The sequence below is a fragment of the Macadamia integrifolia genome, chromosome 8, assembly GCF_013358625.1.
Source record: "Macadamia integrifolia cultivar HAES 741 chromosome 8, SCU_Mint_v3, whole genome shotgun sequence".
Lineage (NCBI taxonomy): Eukaryota > Viridiplantae > Streptophyta > Magnoliopsida > Proteales > Proteaceae > Macadamia > Macadamia integrifolia.
In genome coordinates this window covers 22,609,660-22,630,852 of record NC_056564.1, presented here as the reverse complement: position 1 = coordinate 22,630,852, position 21,193 = coordinate 22,609,660, and the positions used below count along the sequence as shown (strand labels likewise).

At 39.9% G+C, this 21,193-nt stretch overlaps 1 protein-coding gene across 1 annotated transcript; it reads right to left on the bottom strand.

Annotated features, from left to right (window-relative positions):
• Positions 1–11,365: 11,365 nt before the first annotated feature.
• On the bottom strand, positions 11,366–12,616 carry LOC122085672 (transcription factor MYB24-like). Its single transcript, XM_042654170.1, has 3 exons — positions 12,478–12,616; positions 12,176–12,305; positions 11,366–12,013 (listed from the first exon to the last, which is right to left on the bottom strand). The coding sequence occupies exons 1-3, from the start codon at positions 12,614–12,616 to the stop codon at positions 11,470–11,472; spliced, it is 813 nt and encodes a 270-aa protein (XP_042510104.1). The 3' UTR covers positions 11,366–11,469.
• Positions 12,617–21,193: the final 8,577 nt, after the last annotated feature.

Below are 21,193 nucleotides of genomic sequence, written 5' to 3'. Positions count from 1 at the left end.
CATGCTCCAACTTCGTTTCGATGCTTCAGGTGACCATAGTCGGACTGCCACTATAGCCCACTACAACACACAACCAGGAGAACGTGAGCAGTCTTTCCCAATTTCTAGGAACTATAACCCTTGATTTCTGCAAACAAGAGTCCTGCCACCTACAAAATTGGAATAGCCTACTCCCGAAGTCCAGGGCTCATACAGAAAGAAGGAATATACCTTGGATCTTTCGGGGAATCAGGGATATTTGCAGGATCAGGGAAGTCGTGGAAAAGATGGACTCTAGAGAAGATAAACGACGAACAGCCAAGTGGCGTGCTTATAAAGAGGAGGCAATAACAAGTAAGAGGGGATTGGAAAAAACTAGAACTAAATAAGAGTTTTCCTGTTACCTTTTTAAATTAAGCATCGGAGAGTTTTTGCACCGGCAGACTCTGATGCTCTGCTTACCTCATCTTTTGTAGGTCTCACTAGATTATGGTGGCAGATATTCTCTTCAGTTGGTCAAAATTGACAGCAACAGGTACCAACAATTGTCCCCCATAATTCTTCATACGATGCTATTTATTAGCCAAAAGTGTGAAGGATTATACCCATTTGGTCCCTCTCAAAATTTGGTACATGGCTATTGTAAGGGCACAACTTGTCGTTCTTGTGCGCTTATAGGGTTAATTGCATAGGCAGTTGCTATTTGGAACGGTGGCATGGTACATGGTTGTTGTAAGGGCATGCCCCCAATGTAACCATCATTGATCACCAAATAGCTTGGACTTCCAATTTGATTAGGCTGACTAGCCTAATCGGGTTGACCGATCACAGAACCAAGCCTGGCCAGGTTGACCAATCGTGTTAATCCCAACATGAACTCGATCCATGTGACCAATGCCCCTGGTTAGATAAAAGTTGACTAACATTAGGTTGTTGATTCCACACATTTGTCTGAATTTGAGCCATATGAAATATGAATAAATGGTCATAACGACCCAGTAGTTGGTCATATTGATCTATAATGTTCGGTATAAAGTCCTTGACCAACTAATATAGTTCCTCCTGCATAACTATCACTAATTCGTGAATCATATCTACACCAATCTCATTTGTTTGTGCCCCTGATGGAGTGGTTTCAACATTGTGCTCAGGGCTTGGTGGTGTTAGAGGACCACCAACTACTTTTGCCCCTGAACTCCGTGCCCTTCTTCTTGGCATCACGATTTCTTCCCAGAGGGTCCCACCGGGCGTGCTAAAAATTTTTGGTAACAAATTGCATGGCTTGTCTGCTACAATACGTTGACCTTAAAAGTTCTTCTACAATTGAACCCATAGAAGGTCCATATTGGGATTGCGGGCGTGCTAGAGTCGTCTAGATTCAAGAGAATGTTTTTTACTTTTAATAAGGAGATGTGACCACTCCTCTTGCCTCGATCGCTTTAAGGACTTTTAATGTTATTTGTAGAAACTTTATGCAAGGATTGAGAAAGATGAAAACAAATGATAGTAACTCATAGATAAGGGAAAATCAAATTTATTGTCTCTTTTGATATTCAATATACCAGAAATACGATCTATTGTCTCCGTTGATGTTGAATACACCAAAAACAAGATCTACTGCCTCTATTGATATTAAACATACTAGAAACTTGATATGTATCTCTGTTGATATTAAACATATTAGAGACGTGATCATTGCACTATGAAATGAAGTATATAACTTGAAGGAAGTACATGACTTCAAGAGAAAAATATTATAAAAGAAGAAAGCTATAAGAATGGAATGAAAGATAGACTTGATGTCTGAGTTGTTTGATCTGTTAATGATGTCCTCTTTATTCCACCATAATCCCTTTTATTGTTTTATTTGAAAGATCCTACTCTTTTGGCAATTTCGTAACTGCAGAAACCCATGTATCATGTCCTTAGTGGGGTAGTTAATTGGTTGTAACTGCATTAACCACTTAAGCCATATCTTTTGGCAATTATGCTAATTGACAATCGATCAAGCTGATTGAAAAGTCAGAATCGGTTAGTTGATCGTAAAAAGTTAGAATCGGTTAGCTGACCATAAAAAGTCACAATCGGTCAGCTGACAGTAAAAAGTCATAATCGATCAACCGACTATAAAAAGTCACAGTCATCTAGTGACTGTACTTAGAAACAATCAATTTATAATCCAAGTTCCTCATTTTTGGTCAGGCTACTGACCGTAGTTAGAAACAGTTGATTCATAATGCAAGCTCCTCATTTTTGGTCAAGCTGACCGAAATTTTACTTGGAACCAACTCATGTTGGTATGAATTCTATCTCCGGGAACTTTTTCATACAACTATCAGTCTTTTAATATGGGTTCCTTATTATCTGATTGGTTAATTGCCTTGTGCATTGACTGTGAATCGTCTAGTTTATAGATATTTTAGATTATGGTACCAACACTTACAGAACTCTTTTTATGTTGCATTTGTTCTAGAACAAGCTAGAGCAGAACAAACTACTACAAAATAAATATTGATCCCGATAATAAACTACTTTGCCTTGCACTTCTACTAGTCGTCTTCTTAATACTTTTTCTAGGATAGGTCCTACTCTATCCTATTGTGGGAGGTCAAGGTAGAGAAGATTTGAATTAGGAGATATGAACCCAAGACCTCTTGGTAAGATAGGTTTTAACACTCCACACTCAACCAAATGCGCTAGGCACTTGTTCACCACTGACATTTGCTTCCTAGTTTCTGCAATTCAGCAATGTGATTGATTTCTTTGTTGAAAGGGTGTAATTCAATTCCTGGATTTTTGTCTTGAAAGTTGAATAATTGATATTACTTCTTCAAAGCTCTTGCTCGAGTTTGAGTAAAGAAATTGAGAAGATGAAAGTTTCTTAAAAATAATATAAATCGATCCCACTTGAAATCAAGGAATTGAGAATGAAATGGTTATCAAATCCGGCCTTATAGTAGTGTAACTTTTGAAGTGTACTTGGTCTACATATAAGAGCTAACATATGTAGATTCTTCTTTACTCTTTTTAGCCCTTCAATAAAGATTTGATGCCTATATTAAACTTCTTAAAGAGGAAAGTTTTCGTGGTCCAGAATCTACAAATAAATTTATTGGTGGGTTCATTGGCAAGTGGAAAAATGATGTGGCAATTATATCCCTTAGGTTACTGAAAGAAATAGGAGTCTTAATACAATCAATTACCCTCCATTTAATTACGAGTTAACACTCCCACATATTCCTGCATCCCTTTCAAATTCTTTTTATTTTATTTTTTTTGTTAAAAGAAGATTTAATGATAGATAGCATGTATACAACCTCAAGCTTTTGATTCACAAAGATCACGAAGCCATAGGGTGGAAAATGACCAATATGTCATATACTTGATAAATAGGGTTTTAGCTCGTGGAATACATTCGAAAGAGATAGAAACAAAAGAAGCATAAAATCTCTTTATGTCTGAAATAATAGCTGTTGTTTCATAGGGAGGGTTTCAGTTTCAATACATACACTCTTTAGCGATCTTAGACTTTTTCATGCTTTAATTTTTCATTTAGCCAATTCTGATTGGGCCACCATTTAAATATAGGGAATTGAATCCCATCTAGATTGGTCTATAACAGAGTGGATCAATTTTACCTTTACTTTTCATAAAAACAATGATTTTTGATGATTTTACACTTGATCCAAAGTTGATCCTCAATCCAGGATTGATTAGGTATCGATATCGATACAATCCGGATGATTTGATACTGATGAGGCAAAATATGTCCCCTTCCTCAGCATGGCTAAAGCGTGTATGCAAACCTGAACAGAATACTGACCCACCACCTCGGCCTCTCCTCGTTGGTGATGAAGGTATTTCTTCCCAACCACGGCGCGGGCAGGGATTGTCCTAACCAATGCTACATCTCAGCATCTCATCAGGTCGTGCTTTCACCTCGGTATCTCATCAGGCCATGCTTCCACCTCGGCATTTCATCAGGTTGTGCTGCCACCTCGATAACTCATCAGGCCGTGCTGCCACCTCGGCATCTCATCAGGCCGTGTTACCACCTCGGCATCTCATCAGGCCGTGCTGCCTCCTCGGCCCTCCATTAACCCATGCTGCCACCTCGGCCCTCCATCAGGCTGTGCTGCCACCTCGACATCTCATCAGGCTGTGCTACCACCTCGGCCCTCCATCAGGCCATGCTGCCACCTCGGCATCTCATCAGGTCGTGTTACCACCTCGGCCCTCCATCAGGCCATGCTACCACCTCGGCCCTCCATCAAGCCGTGCTGCAACCTCGGCCCTCCATCAGGCCGTGTTGCCACCTTAGCCCTCCATCAGGTCGTGCTGCCACCTTGGCCCTCCATCAGGATGTGCTACCACCTTGGCCCTCCATCAGGCCGTGCTACCACCTCGGCTTGGCGCAGTCAAGTAAGGCACCCAAAAACGTGCACACAACCACTCCTACATTTAAGGGACGTGATCCCTGATCACAGGGGTAGGACTCTATCCACTACAAGTCATCAGAGGTTTCCACCCCTCTCACGAATTGTATCTTCGAGATCAATGGAGAATATTCCCAGAATATACCCTGGAACCCAGAATATTCCCAGAATCATAGTGCCACTTCCCTCAAGGACTCTACGCCTAAACAAGACTCTTCACAAATGCCCTTCCTTTTCTCTCAATCAGCAGCCTATACATACCAAGGTAAGCCTCCATCATAGGGGATGGATCAATCACTTCTTTTCCTGGAAAAGCTCTTTTGAGCATCTGCTGTGGAAAGATTTGACTTAGGCATCGAAGAGTCCCCTGTCAGGTCAGTCCAACTCTCTCCTGTCATCTCTTCTGTGCAAGTCGACTAGAGCACCAGGAACTACAGGGAAGATCATCCGGTCAATTTTTACCGCATCAGATTAGCGTCGTCCGTGGGAAACAGTTACAAAAAGTCACCTTGAACTAATGCAATTAAGGAATGAGAAGGTCGTTTCTTCTACGACAACACGAGTAAGATCCACCCATGAGTTATCACTTGGAAGTCCCCATTCACCACCAATGGCAGAGCAGGAGAATGTCCCAGCAGAGACCCCTCCACAAGGACCCCAACAAACCAGGCTTGATGTGCAAGTTACCCAGGGAGAGGGAGATCAGCGCGAGCAAAACCCTCAGCTATCTCACATGTCCCATCATTCCGAGTAACTCACCCAAACATGGAAGAGCAGATGCAGAGCCTGCAGCTACAGGTGTTAGTGACAAACACACTAGTGCGGGACTTCATACATCAGTTCGGCTCAGCACATCCAGTGCCACTGACTAGTTCAGCTCAGCCGCCTAGGCTTGTTCCGGGTAGATAACTCAATGACGAATCTCCTAACAATAGTATCACCCCTCAATCAATAGCAAGGAGGGGGTCTGCCAGAACATTATATACTATTCACTCGGTACCACCCCGCTCTCCTATAGAGGGGCACAGGTAAGGTCCCGTTCCTGCCCAGAATGGGAGAGCTCATCGTTTTGCGCATCACAGGAGTCCAGAGACACATGATGCCCATAAATCCCACCTTGGGTAGGAAGACACCAGTTGATGAGATCAACCCCATGGGGGTTAGGACTCACCCATCAGGCTGACCAGAGGCATACCACGGCAAGGTCAAGATCGGCCTGGTGATCACCAAGGCCGAGGAAGAGGCCCCAGAAGAGGTGAAAGGGCACACCGATCCCCTGATCTTTGAGCTGAGGAGAGAAGGGAAGACCTCGAGAGCCACATCCAGCGCCTTACTGAGTGAGTAAAAGGAATGCAGAGGCAAAGGTACCTGGACAACATAATTATAACTCCGGCCCATAATGCACTATCCGACGAACTGATAGATGCCAAGTTGTCCCCAAATTTCGTGATACCCGTCTTCAATGGATATGACGGCACCACAGATCCCTATGATCATCTGCTATATTACAGCTCGGTCAGAAGCCATTCTCTGTCGAGCCTTCGCAGCCTCATTAAAAGGAGCAGCGATAGTATGGATGTTAAACTTGTGGCCTCGGTCCATCTGCAGCTATGAAGAGCTAACAAGAGCATTCTTCACATATTTCCAAGCAAGTATGAAGCAGAAGCAAACTACGCAAAACGTGATGAACATGAGGCAGGGAGCAAGAGAGATTATAAGAGAGTTCCTTACCCGATTCACCAAGGCAACATTGGAGGTAAAGAACCTACCGGAAGGAGTGGTGTATAGCATGTTGTGCAATGGGGTAATGCACTCTGATCTGGTCCAGTCTCTAGCCCTTGAATTTCCAGAAACAATGCCTGAGTTGTTAACATGATGCAATCAATACGCCAACATAGAGGAAGTTCTGTCCATCAGAGGGATAGCTGACAGGGGTGATCAGTCAGAGAAGGAGAAGAAAAGGACTCTGAGGCCTAGGGACGATTCCCATGAGCCGAAGAAAAATAGAACAGATCGGCCGCTTGACACTGATGAACCTGAACAATATGAAATTGATCGTTCCTGAACAAACCTACTCTTAGAGATCCAAGATCAAAAGTATTTTTGCTGGCCCAGACCAATGATGGCTAAATCAGAGGAGAGGAACCCCAACCGGTACTGCCGATACCACTGAGACTATGGGCATGACACTAAAGACTGCAAGTCGCTGAAAAGGGAAATTGATGAGCTCATCAAGGCTGGATACCTTAACAAGTATTTAAAGTAGAAATATGGAGGGAACTGGCCCGAGTCGAGGAGAGATGATGCAAGGCTGAGCCAAGATAGGACTGAGCCACTGAACCAGGCTACAGCTTGGCAGCATCTAAGACCAGGCTACAGCTCGGCAGCATTTAAGACCAGGCTATAGGTCAATAGCATCTAAGATAGAACTCCAGCTCAGCAGCACCTAAGATCAGGCTACAGCTCGGCAGTATCTAAGATCGGGATATAGCTCGACAACATCTAAGACTAGGATACAGCTCAGCAGCATCTAAGATAGAACTCCAACTCGGCAGCATCTAAGACCAGGCTACAGCTCAGCAACATCTAAGACCAGGCTACAGCTTGACAGCATCTAAGATCGAGCTCAAGCTCGGCACTATCAAGACCAGACCCTAGTTTGGAAACTCAAAGACCTTAACAACTGAAGGATCTAAGACCGAGCTCAAGCTCGGCACCATCAAGTCCAGACCCTAGTTTGGCAACTCAAAGACCTTAACAGCTAGGGTATAAAGACTGAGCTCCAGCTCAGTAGTATCTAAGACCGAGCTCAAGCTCGACACTACCAAGATCAGGCCCTAGCCTGGCAACTTTAAGACCTTACGCACTAAGGCATGTAAACCCAAGAATGACTCGGCACCTTAAGCCCTTACACACTAAGGCATGTAAGCCTGAGCCCCAGCTCGGCACTACAAAAGACCTTAACACAAGGCATCTCAAAAGACCGAGCCCAAGCTTGGCACCCTCTAAGACCGAGCCCAAGCTCGGCATTCTCTAAGATTGAGCCCAAGCTCAACACTGCTAAGACCAAACCCAGGTTTGGCACCTCAAAAGATCGAGCCCAAACTCGGTATTCTCTAAGACCGAGCACGGCTTGGCACCTCAAGACCTTACGCATTAAGGCAAGTAAGCTCAAGCATGGCTCGTCACCTCAAGCCCTTACGCACTAAGGCATGCAAGCCTGAGCACGGCTCGGCACCTCAAGCCCTTACACACTAGGGCATGTAAGCCCAAGCCCCGGCACTGCACTTTAAGACCTTACGCATTAAGGCATGCAAGCCCGAGCATGGCTTGCCACCTCAAGACCTCACGCACTAAAGCATGCAAGCCCCAGCCCCAACTCAGCACTACAAAAGACCTTAATGCAAGGCACCTCAAAAGATCGAGCCCAAGCTTGGCACCCTCTAAGACGGAGCCCAAGCTCGGCATTCTCTAAGATCGAGCCCCAGCTCGGCACTGCCAAGACCAAACCTAGGTTTGGCACCTTAAAGATCGAGCCCAAGCTCGGCATTCTCTAAGATCAAGCCCTAGCTCGGCACCCCCATGGCTAGGCCCAGGCGTGGCACCTCAAGAGCTCATAAGCTAGACATGGAAGATCAATTTTGAGCTCAGCTAGGGAGCAGAGCCACACTCAGACAGCTATACTAGTCCTTATTCTTCCAACAGTTACTCATTTCGAGCTGCGCTCAAAGTACAAGAAAATAAAAAAAAGAAGCACAAGAATGCTAAGAGATGAAGACATCAAAACAAATTTTTCATTCATCAAAAATATGGAAAAAGCCCTCAAAGTACATCACTCCCAAAGGAGACATCTACATAAATATATATATACAAGGCTAATCTCGGGGCTAATCCACAGGCCTAGCTTTTCACTTGGCTATCCATCGAGTCAGGTCACCTCTTCACCAATGTCAATCGAGCCGTCGAGCTGCACCGAAGTCGTAGGGGTGGGAACGCGCTACTCATAGTCCATCAGATTGTAGCCTAGCGTCTTACTCAGGATGAACCGGATGGCATCATCTAGGCCGACCTAAAATGAAGCAATGTTAAAGTCAACCAACCACTTCTGACTGGCCTAGGGGTTCAGCCACCTAGTTGGCCTCTGGCTTATCCCAATGTTGCCCTTCCAGCTTGCCAACCCTAGTTGTGATCTCCTCCTCCTTCTTGTGAGCGCGCCGAGTCTCGGACAACTCATCCTAAAGAGCATCATTCTCCTTCATCAAGTTGCTATTGGCATTGAGCTGCTTAGCAACCTCCGGTTCCAACTCTCCATTTATCAACTCGACATCATTAGCACAAACATCCTTAGATCGGGCCATTTTCTTCTCAACCTCCAGTTGGCCTGTGATCTTGTGCGGCTCCCCATGAAGGTGTTTTGTCTCCTCCTCCACCTTTGAACAAGTGATAGTCACATCCTTGAACCGTTGAGCAGTCTTGACTGAGAAAGTGACGCAGCGTGCGTTTCACACCGAATAGACAGCACACGTATGAAAGTCAAGATCGAATTAAATGCTCTAGCAGATCGATCCGAACTGCTAGAGCGGGGGGCTAGTGATAAGGAAAAATATGTCCCCTTCCTCAGCACGGCTTAAGTGTGTATGTAAACTTAAACAGAAGACTGACTCACCACCCCGGCATCTCTTCAGACTGTGCTACCACCTCGGCCCTCCATCAGGCCATGCTGCCACCTCGGTATCTCATCAGGCCGTGCTGTCACCTCAGCCCTCCATCAAGCCGTGCTACCACCTCGGCCTCTCCTCGTGCCGAGCAGCCACCTCGGCCTCTCCTCATGCAGAGCATCCACCTCGACCTCTCCTCATTCCAACTAGTCACCTCAGCTCGACCGACTTGTCACCTCGACTCGATCGACCTGTCACCTCGACTTGGCACAGTCAAGTAAGGCACCCAGAAACTTGCACACATCTACTCCTACTTCTAAGGAATGTAATCCCTATTCACGGGGGTAGGACTCTATCCACTACACATCATCAGAGGCGTCCACCCTCTCACGACTTGCACCTCCGAGATCAAAGGAGAATAGTCCCAAAACATGCCCTGAAACCTAGAATATTCCCAGAATCACAGAGCCACTCCCCTCAAGGACTCTACGCCTAAACAGGACTCTCCACAAATGCCCCTCATTCTCTCTCCATCAACAGCCTATAAATATTAAGGTAAGCCTCCATCATGGAAGATGGATCAATCACTTCTTTTATTGGAAAAGCTCTCTTGAGCATCTGCTGTGGAAAGATCTGATTTAGGCATCGGAGAGTCCCCTGTCGGGTCAGCCTGGCTCTTCCCTGTCCTCTCTTCTGTGCAGGTTGGCTAGAGCACCAGGAACTGCAGGGAAGATCATCCGGTCAATTTTTACCGCATCAGATACCAATACTTAGAACCCTGAATTGAACTAAAACTGACATTAAAGAAGAGGACATGGGTCTATTTATTCATAAAATTTCAGCTCCATCTGATTAGCCATGTGGGTAGATTTAGGCATTCGTCCACTATTTTTGTGGATGGGTTGCCATCCACCAAACCCACCTCCACACTAAATGACCATTAGAATATTGAACTAACCAGAATGTAGGATTCTGCATTTGTTAATCATAAAAGTTCCCAAGCATTTTCTTCATAGACTTTGCTTTGATATTGGGCTACAAATAGGGATAATATTTCTTTCAAGGAAAAGTGACTTTTGTAAGAAATTATCTTATATATATCCAAGGGAAATTGATTCAGATCCTACAATAATTTCTTTTGTTATTGGAATTTAGGAATCCATATTAAATGCTCAATGAGATCATTGATAAGAAAGGCCATAGTCAGAGCTACAACCACATTTTTCGAATAAATTCGCATCAAGCATATTTCTATATTCGTCTACAACAAAAACTGTTTCTCATGCTCTAGCATTTCCTTTTGTTTTAATTATCTTTTGTCCTTGTATCAGAAAATAAATAAATAAATAAATAAATAAATAAATATTATCTTTTGTTCCTCTCAGGTGGATTCCTTTCCTTGGCTCTTAGCCTAGATTCAAATTAACCCTAGGATTCGTAGCTTTCTTCTCCGATAGTGCTTCCACTATATAGTGGGGCCCGCTTGCCCTGGTGGTTGATACTTCTCTTTTAGGAAAGTGATTTAGGGACTTGATCAGTAGATCAAATTTTCTTGACGGCATCTAAGTCATAGGACTATATTAGTATCATTCCTGCTTTCCTAAAAGGTTGTGGTCCTCTTTGGATGAAATCCTCTGTCGCGCAACATGTCGTGTAGGCAGCTCCAAGGGTGAGGGCTCCCAACCCTTGGATCTAGTTACACGATATATATAGTAGGCTACAGAGGAGCCTGGTGTCCCCTCTTGGCCCAAATTTAAAAAATAAAAAATAAAAAATAAACAAGTGAAGAAATTGAGGGAAAAAATTATGTTGGAACTTATTTCTACTCAATACTGGTAGTTTAAAAAATAATTAACCCCTAAATCTAACTTATTTTAAGTCCTTGAATATTTCACCCCAAAAAAAATGGGTACATAGTAATGAAATTTAAAAACGAAACCTGTGTCGAATTATAGGGCATTATGCTACAAAAACAGTAAGTCAATAACAAACATTATTTGAATTGATATTATTTAAGGAAAAAAGGTTACTACACTGCTCTTATAATTATTCTTTTTCATTTTTTTCACATAATAACGTTAGGTTACCACACTAACATTCTCCCCCCTGTTGTGATCAAGTGGACCCATATATATGATATTTTTTCCAACCCCTCATTGGTCTAATGTGCTGACGACATCCTTTAGGAAACCCTTCCCCCTCCTGTTTGAGAGAGAGAGAGAGAGAGGAAAATGAAATTTATTGGTGAAAGCAATGAAAATATCTACTCATCTGATACTGAGTCTCTTGTTATACATGGTATGCATGCCTGTACGTACTTGCTAGGCTCAAGTTTGTATGCAGAATTTAGCCTGTGGGACACACCCATCCCATTTCTCTCGCGAACTCAATTCTCATTAGAGAGACCAAAATTCACTTTGCAAGCAGGCAATTTTGTTATGGTCATTATTGTTGTTGTTATACGTATGATCAAACTGTACTGGCACATCATCCAAGTTCCACAACCCACCCCAGAGGCTGTCCTCTTCCATGGTATTACCACCCACGCAGGTTGTTTCCTCTTGAAACATCACAGGCAAGCATTGGTTGTCCATGGTGGGATAAAAGAAATAATCCATCATCTCTTGCTTATATTGTGTCGGACTCTGAGGCAACACTTTATAATCACCTTCTGTGACTGTTACTTGATTCCTACTCTTCATATTAACCGATTGCTGCTGTTGCTGCTGCTGAAATTGTTCTGATTGTTGTACTAGTTGTTGCTGCTGCGGTGGCGGCTGCGGCGGCAGATGGGCTTGCTTCCTCATCATCTGTTTTTGTTGTTGGCGTGTTCGGATTCTCTTTCCTTGATTATGAGAAGATTTCTTGAAATGAGTTCTCCAATAGTTCTTGATCTCATTGTCTGTTCTCCCAGGCAAGCACCGGGCAATTGTAGACCATCTGTATTTTTTGAGATTCTCAGTCACCAACTATATTCTAATTCATCAAGAACAATCACAAAGAGAGAGAGAGAGAGAGAGAGAGAGAGAGAGAGAGAGAGAAAAAAAAAGGGGGGGGGGGGGGTAAAAAAAAAAATTGAAGCTAGTGATTCGATTGCATTACTTGTTTCCCCAAAAGGCATGCAGTTCTATGATGATGCTCTCTTCCTGAGGAGTTAGCTGACCTCTCTTAAGGCCAGGCCTTAGGTAATTCACCCATCTTAGCCTACAGCTCTTTCCTGTCCTCCTCAAACCTAAAACCCAAAATAACAACCAAAATAAGACCAAGAAAAGTAAAACAAAAACTAATAACTTGGCCTGACCCAGAAGTGTTGAAGGGTCTAGTTAGTCAGTTCAACTCAATGAAGTTAAGTCAATGTATAGCATTTGTGAAACCATGGTAATAAGAGTGAGTGAGTATAGTACCTGCAGATCTAGCCACACAGCTCCATCTTCCTTCCCCATGAGAAGTAACATATTCTGAGAGCAATTTGTCTTCTTCAGCTGTCCAAGGACCCTTTCTCCAGCCTTGCTCTGTAACTCTCCAACCCATCAATCCAACCATTATTTCACTTTCAATTGTTATATTGTCTCCAAATTCCTTGACATATATGAGTACTGATCATGGGTCTTAACAATGTAGGACTGGAGCTATCTATCTATCTATCCATCTATATATATATATATTCTCACCCTCTACCCATAGTAATTAGTCTTCTATTCAATGTCCTAATCATCCCACTCGTGCAAATCAAGGATAGCCCCATAAATGTGTGATTATTTTAAATAATTATAGATTTTTAGATGGATTAGTAAATCACGCGGTTGGACCTGACCTTACACCCCAATACTTAGAGGGCAAGTGTCATTGTGGCTTAGATGCTAGGATCTTGGATGATCTTAAAAAAAAGGATCAGAACTATACACGTAAGCAAAGCGAATCAATGTTTTAAGAGTAATTACAATTCTATAACTCTCCTGGAGCCAACAATTGCTAATCATATGATTAAAGAAAGCATATCCTTGATCCAAGCCGAAAGAAGTAGTGGGTAGTTGATGTTTCATCGAAAATGGCTTTTGATCCAAGCATCTCACAACACATGTTTGTCTTCTTAACCCTTAATGGAATGCTTTAAAGATTGTTAAATGCTAATTATGTTTATTTTATAGGGCACAAAGAAGGTTCTAGGATTCTATTTTGGGTAATGGGTTCTTTAAATATATGATCAAAAGACCACTTTGATGAGTCATCGATGAGACGCGTGTCCCTTGTAAAGGATTAATATGAATAAATTGGGACTAAGGCATTGTACCATTGGTTAATACATTTGTTTAGGGGGAGCAATTTAACCCATTTATAGGTATCGAATGTGTAATATAATCACACAAATAAGGTCGTAATCATAAAGATTTAAACACTAATCAAATAGTCCAAAGATCCTTTCAAGCTCAGAGATACAGTAAAATTTGTGATTTGATTGTCAAAAAAAAAAAAAGATGGAAAGCTTTTTGGGATTCCGTCACAATCCCAAAAACGTATACATCAAGGCACTTAACTCTGTCCCAAAGCATTATTATGTATTTAAATTTTAGGAGATCTACAACCGTTCAAATTGCACCTCGGAGATTCTTCCTGATCATCTGATCTGTCGGTAGGAGGGTTCTAAGTATCAATATCGGGATTGGTCAGATATTATCAATATTAGCTTTGGCCGATCTGCATTGGGTCTCAATACGTATAAAATCAAATATAAGATAGAAAGGCTACGTCTAATGGTAATCAGTTCTATGAGATTAAAGAACGAAATAAAACGTTTGGTGTCAACTTGGCATATTTTGATTTTTTTAATAAAAAAAGAAAAAAAAAATTGTTAGAAATGCAAAATGATGGAATCATGAAACCTTGTCCATTATATCTGATTCTTTTCAAATACAAAAAAAAATGAGCAGGTTCACTAGACATATTTTTTTTTTTAAAGGACATTTCAATACGAAAACTTAAAAATTTTATTTTTAATACAAAAATCATTTGTAAAACTGAATAATTATCAAAGCACATGGCTGTGTTACTCTTTAATTAATAAATCCAACAGAGGTTTCCAGAAAGATCTATCTAGCTAGTTTTCTAACCCTTTGAGTCATGTGCGTCATGAATAAAACTTCCGTGGCCTGTGTTGTACCAGCAGGGCAGTATAAAGTTTTATGCAAACATCATGAAATGAAGAGGTTCACGTCTCTTCTGAAGAAAAACGATCCATAAAATATTGAATTAGAAGATGGTGGAAACAGAAATGTTGTCATTAATTTAAGCCCCATGAGCTGATGATGAGTACTCTTATGTAGCAAATTAAGGCATATTTAGTAAACATATAATCTGGTTAAGAATATAGAGATGTTATCTGGGGAAGGCTGTGTCATAGCTGTCATCCTTCCACTCATCCCACAAAAGGAATAGAGCTATACATGGTCAGCTAGCTTTAACTATACTCAGCCATATATGTGCATGACGCAGTCGATCAAAACCCAGTAAGACCAGATCATCTCTGGATCCTTTGGCTTGTGTGCCCATAAAATAGGGTTGGAACATTACTGTCTCCTCTATTGCATATTGATTGGGCTTGTGAGGCTCACAAAATCGGTAATGAAGTATTTGGTTTTCAAAAAAAAAAAAAAAATGTTTGATTGAAAGGAAAATTTTCAAACTTAAAAAATTTCATAATTACTACCTCACATGATTGTGTCATTAATTTTAAATTATTATATTTTATTTTATTTTGTATTTAATTTTTTATTTAAAAAAATAAAAATAAAATGGGAGAGACAACGCTATCCGTGACATTCTCTATGCCTAGACACAACACCCTATTTTCAGGAGGCAGAGACATCTTTTCACATCCCCGAAAACAGTGTGTTGTGTCTAGAGTAGTGAAAGTATATGGTTAAGTATTCATTCTCCCAACTTAAAGGAAAAAAAAAATTAATCTAAAAAATTTCATTAATTAATATTGTAAGAAATTTAAGTTGTTTATACAATTATATCGGTTAATGATTCCAAAAGTATCGTTTTTAAGTTTGAAAATTTTCATTTCTCTTTCCTTCGATTTTCCTTACAACCAAACAAAGCTATAGTAAAGTTGGGAGAAAAAATTTAGTTGATTCTATCCAAAATTTGTTACAATAAAACTTATGATTTATTTAATATTGTGAGACTAATGCAAAAGAGCAATGTACTGCAAGTATACAAAGTAGGGGTGAAATGGGCTAGGTCCCTTAAACTCAGTCGAGAACTCAGTCGAGCCCTAAGTCAATCCTAGGTCGGGCTGAGATATCTCAGTCCAAGCCCAATCTTGCTGGGCTCATGCTAACCTAACACGGTCCTAATTGACCCTGATTGGGCCAGGTGAGCACTGATTAACCTGCTTTTTATTTTTGTTGAAATATACACATGTAAACACATTGTACAACATATTATATAAATTATCAAATTATATTACTAAATTAGGATCATGTTAGCCGGGCTTGGGTTGAGGCCTCTCAGACCTAGGCTCAGCCCAACCTTGACTTTGGGTCAGTGTTTTCAACCCTAATCCACCCTCAAAATCAAGAATCATATTAGCTCAAACTCAGGACGGATTACGATGAGCTTGACCATCAAGGACAAACTAACACCCTATTTCTAAGTCATTTGTAGGTGAAAACGGTGGTCCTTCTACCAAACAAAAAGTGTGGTCCATGGCTACATTATCTGTTACTCTGCTCTTATATTTATTTATTTATTTATATTGTTTACGAGTTTCTAGTAGTAGTATTTCTCTTTTTGAAGAAAGAATACTCCAATATGTATACACGTAGACACCCTTTTAACCCCATCTAATAACTAAATAAATAAGATTGGGAAATTTATTCACACAAAAAACATGTTCACTCTTAATGAGTGTATACGAGCAGCATTCCATAAATTCATTCACCTTCCAGCCTTTGCTTTCAAAAGAGTTCCCTTTACTCAAAAAATAAATAAAGTAAGAAAAAAGAAGGAAGGAAATTGAAAGATTAATCTTCTTGTATAAAAAAAAAAAAAAAAGGCAAAAGAAAATTTCATTCGTTTGTTTAACATGTAGCCAATGTAAATGCGGATACTTTATCCTATTGAATCATTTATTTTATTCAACCAATCAAGATTATGAAAATCGAAACTTATCTCCTAATTAAACAACCGAAGTCCATCAATTGGTGTAATTGTAATCATTCAAGAGACTACAAGGCATGGCTTTAAGAATTTGGGAACTAGTGATGTAGAGAATGCTTTCGAAGAATTTTTGGATCAGTTGGACTAGTCGAAGTCCACTTGGTTAGGTTGATAGTACTAATTGTTCCAGTACAATTTTTGAGGGACATAACTTTCGATTTGGGTGGAGTTATGGGAGCCTTAATATGTTGTAGAAAATGAAATCTTGTGTTCTAAAGGCTGTTTGATGAATGGAACCATGAATTAAGGATAAAATCCGTAAGTACCATGGATATACTTGTCATCCAAAGTTTTGTGTATTATATATAATTATAGGAATCTTAATATCCTATTTAATTTTACTATTTTATTTCATTCCTGTTTTTATTTCGTTTTCCTTACTTTCATAATCCGACTTCCTTATATAAAGGTCGTTATGGACGAAATAAAGATCATCTTAAGTTGTATGAATCAAATCAATTTTTCTTACTCATATTCCCATTGGAATTAGGGTTTACTTACCTTGTCAATTAAGGGTTAACCTCCATACCCTACTTCGTCAACTAGAGACTATAGGCATACTTTATAGGAGTCATTCATTTTTTTTTTTTTTTCTTTTTGGTAAGGAGTTGGCGCTAGCTGACTTTGGGCCATGTCTATGTTTTTCTTATTTAATATTCTCAAATAATTATTATATATATATTGAGAGAGAGAGAGAGAGATATTATCAAAAATAATTATACATGATATGAGATTTAAATGTACATTAATTTTAAATAGTACACAAAATATTAATACATTTAAATGGTAAAAATAGAATAGGAAAAATGTAACTTGCACAACCTGATCACTGAAGATTGCCCTAGGATAACACATTTTTGAATGATATGCATGGATGCCTCCTTTGTCACTTTGACCAATGGATGGGAAGCCTTCCCTTGGATTAGTCAAGGGATAAGTTTTGGTAGAAAAATTTTAGGACGAAGAATGCTCCCTATTCGTGTGGCCCCTTAACGACCAATGAGGAGGGAACAACAGAGGATAGTGTAAACACCTAATTTTGTCTCCCACCCCTAAGAATGATGATTTATGGATTAGACAATACTAGTACGCTCTCTTTCATAGAGAAATCTCAACATGTTGCTAAAATTTAAACCTCATTATATATTGTAAAAGGAAAGTTTAAGCCCTACTGGAATGTCTGAGTTTAGATAAAGCATCTAATGGAGGTGGGGAGCTTTTAGACCGTTGAAGGCCCTTTGTGTGGTTTAAGCCTAAACGGCTAGAATAAGTCCCATTTTCCCTATAATACCCCTTGGTTTATGCCTATAAAATAGGAAAGCTTTTTTACTTTTTGGTTTCACCATTTCATCACCATTCAAGTCAAAACCATTAGAACCTAAATTCAAAGTTAAGCTCTTAAGTTCGTGAGTGTTCTTGAAGGAAGGAGCTTCGCATAAAGCCGTGAAGTGGAGGTTATATACGTTATTCTATCAAAAAGAAAAAAAAAGGTTATATACGTTCTTGCAAGAACCAAGGTGTCTATTATTATTAGTCAAGTAAACGGATTTGACTTAACTTTTTTCCTTATTAGTTTAATTATTATTTAAAAAAGGTACACAGCATGGGAGCGCTGCCCCATTTTTTATAGGGTAAAAACCCGTTTTTAAAATAGTCCGGGAGTGGTGCTCCATTTTCTATAGGGTAAGCCTCTTTTCAAAAGCGCGATTGTATGCCCAATTTTACTTAAAGTGAAATTTCATTTTTCAAAATAGTGCGAAGCGTTCCGCAATTTTGCAAAAGGTAAAATTCATTTTTCCAATAGCATAGAAGCGTTGCCAGCCTTCTCATAAGTAGAAAATTCGTTTTCCCAATAATGTGGAAGCATTGCCCATTTTTCTATAATGAAAAACCCAATTTTTCAATATAGCACGAAACCGCTACCCAAAATTTCTGAGATCTAAAGGTACACCCATCAGACCAAATGCTCTGTAGAAGAAGGTGTTTTCTCCAAGAAAGGGAAAAGAAAATCAAGTTTCGTCCCTTAGTTAGGAAAATTTTCCGGGATAATTGCACATCATAATCCTATTCCTCATGCATGTTGATAGGTCAAAATTACCCTTGATTTCATGCTAAAATCCTATTATATTATGAAATTTCATGATTTCATGTTATTCTTTCATGTAATTTCATAATTCCATGTTATCATTTTATGTGATTCAAGTAAGCATGATATTATTTCGTATGATTTTATGTAAATTTTTTATCATTTTAGGTGATAATTGATAGGCTTCTCTATTATTTTATGTGATTTTTAATAATAACAACTTTCATTATTTCATGTGACCATATCAGATTGTTTGATTTAAATTCTTCATTTCATGTGCAAGTGATAGGTTAAATCATTTCATAAAGTTCATAAGTGTTCATTTTCACTATGATGTTATTGTAACAAGCATTGCATACATGTTGGTTAGAATCATTAAAATTCTAGGGAGAGAGAGTTTAAAATCTAGGCACCTGCTAGAAAGATCAGAATTTTTGAGCAAGGTAGGTGCCTAACACCTTCCCACGCTCGTATCATGACAAGTACTAAATCTCCTGAATATATCAAACATGAAGTTAAATTTAATGGTTCAAACTTTTTATAAGAATCCAACCCTCTATTTGAGCTCAATCCCTCGATCAGCTCACCAACAGGGTTCTAGGCACCAAATCCTAGGTGGCATCTCCGAACAACGTGTTTTCTCCATCCTCTTTTATATCACCTAGAAGACAGAGGACATATAAGATTCCCTAGTAAACCTCGGGAGGATTAAGAGTAGGGAAAGATAAGAAGAAACGTGCTCCCCCCAAAAAAAATAGAGAGACGGATTGAAACCCCGAGGGTCAGGGTTTCCCAATCTATATTCAAAGATATGTATTTTTTCTTTCATAGGGGTGGGGAGGTAATTTCACCTCCTCCTCCTTCTGTTAGGGCCACGTGACGAAGAAATATTTTTTTCTCCAAAAAATTCGGAACCTTCAACTTCACGACTCAGGCTATTCAAGCATAATTCCTTATTATAGGCTATGCTATTTCATCCTCCTTTCTGTTGCTTCTACATCAGTCTCTTCTACACACGGTTCAAGGAATCAGGTTGGTATTGGGAGAATCAACTAGTTTGAATCTGTTTAACTGGTCTCGTATCGGCATAGTGGTATAGACTAAGAGTAAAAAGGTAAAGAAAAAAAAATGATTTTATAAACAAAATCAAGGGTAAATCATTCAATCCAAGCCAGTCGGCGCAGATGGATCATTCCTGATTACTAAAACCATGCTCCCACAAGGACTCGGATCCTCTCCAGTGTGCTTGCCCCCTTGCATTATTGCATCAGTTAACTAACAATACTAGAACATGCACCCCAAGTGTCTCTCAGCCATCCGATTCGCGCTGGGGTTATTGATGCATGCACGTGAAATGATCTCATTCCCTGCCATAACTATTTCATCTTGTAAAAAAACAAAAAAAAAAACAAAAAAAAAACAACAAAAGAAACAAAAACAAAAAAAAAAAACACTATTTTCACTTAGCTTTCCCTTAATCCCTATTACAATAATAAAAAAACTTAGGTTTTCTTTGACTTTGCGTACCTACGTCAAACATTAGCGTGCATCTGAGCACAGACATACCTACCATCACTCCACAAAAAGTGCTTGAGTCCTTGACCCATACCCACCCCTCGAGCGCAATTTACTTTCACCCAGATGTGACTTGCACCTTTGACTCAGTCAAAGCCTGGGTCAATTTGACCATGTTCAGTCAAAACTAGTTTGAGTTAGGCTTCTATAATCCAATTTAGAATTCAAAATTGACCATTGCAAATCCAGTTCAGCATCCTTTGACCTTTAATTGACTGTTTGAAGTTTTGAAAACATGAAACATAATTCATCAGAGACATTATGCGAGTCGGTGCATTAAACTTTTAAACCATACCTAACGCATGATATGAAAATGCTGCTGCAAGTTTGAGAGTTTTTTCTTTTTTTTGGGTGGGTGTGGGTGGGGGCGGGGGTCGGGGTAGGGGAATAATTGAGGTCTGCTTCTTGTAAAAAAAAAAAAAAAAAAACTGAAGCACTTCACAAAGTCATTTGAGCAAGTTGGTTTCATCGGATTTTTATGCCTTCACATTTAGTATGGCCAAACATACATCAAAGTAAGGGTGTCAATCGATTTGGAACCAGGGATTTGGTCTGGTTTCAATTTCGGTTTCAAAGAGTTAGTGTGATTTGGAATCGGACCAGGTTCATCTCGGTTATGAAAATTGGTACTCGTAATGAATTTGTCTGGTTCTGGTACTATTCCGGTTCTTATTTGGATTTTGTATTCTATTCTTATTTGGTTCTAATGTCCAGTTTTAAATTTGGTTTTACTATACAGAAGACAAAATACAAATGCTCATTCACTAGGTTGTTGGCCTTCCCCAACAAAAGAGAGTTCTAAACTTAAGACTATAGCTATAACTCTATAAGGCAATTTAAATGATTAATTACGTCAGGTTTCTATTTAAGTTACACCAAGTGTTTAGTTTTTAAAAAGAGGAAAACGTTACATCAAGTTATTCTATTCGGTTTCAGTTGAAACTGTTGGTTATTGACATAGATCCAAATTCAGACCGAACCAAATTATAACACTCATTTCAGATTTAGGATGTAACTATTTTATAATCGGTTTGGTTCGATTCAGGGTATTCGGTCTGAACTGGATTTGAGTTTTGGTTTTGGTTTCGATTTGACACCCTTACACCGAAGAGTGGAAAATGGAAATAACTGCACAAGGTATTAGGGAGGGGAAGCCGTAGAAATGCTTAAGGTGTACTCCATGCTATTGACAAGGATGTTACCAAATAAAATTTCCAAACTTCAGATCATTTCTC

What these genes read in the sequence shown, in the direction of transcription:
- LOC122085672 (XM_042654170.1), bottom strand. Translation starts at nt 12,616, where the DNA reads ATGGTTGGATTGATGGGTTGGAGAGTTACAGAGCAAGGCTGGAGAAAG. An exon ending in CTGTGTGGCTAGATCTGCAG is followed by an intron (nt 12,306 to 12,477) that starts GTACTATACTCA and finishes TTTGGGTTTTAG; the next exon opens with GTTTGAGGAGGACAGGAAAG. An exon ending in CATGCCTTTTGGGGAAACAA is followed by an intron (nt 12,014 to 12,175) that starts GTAATGCAATCG and finishes CAAAAAATACAG; the next exon opens with ATGGTCTACAATTGCCCGGT.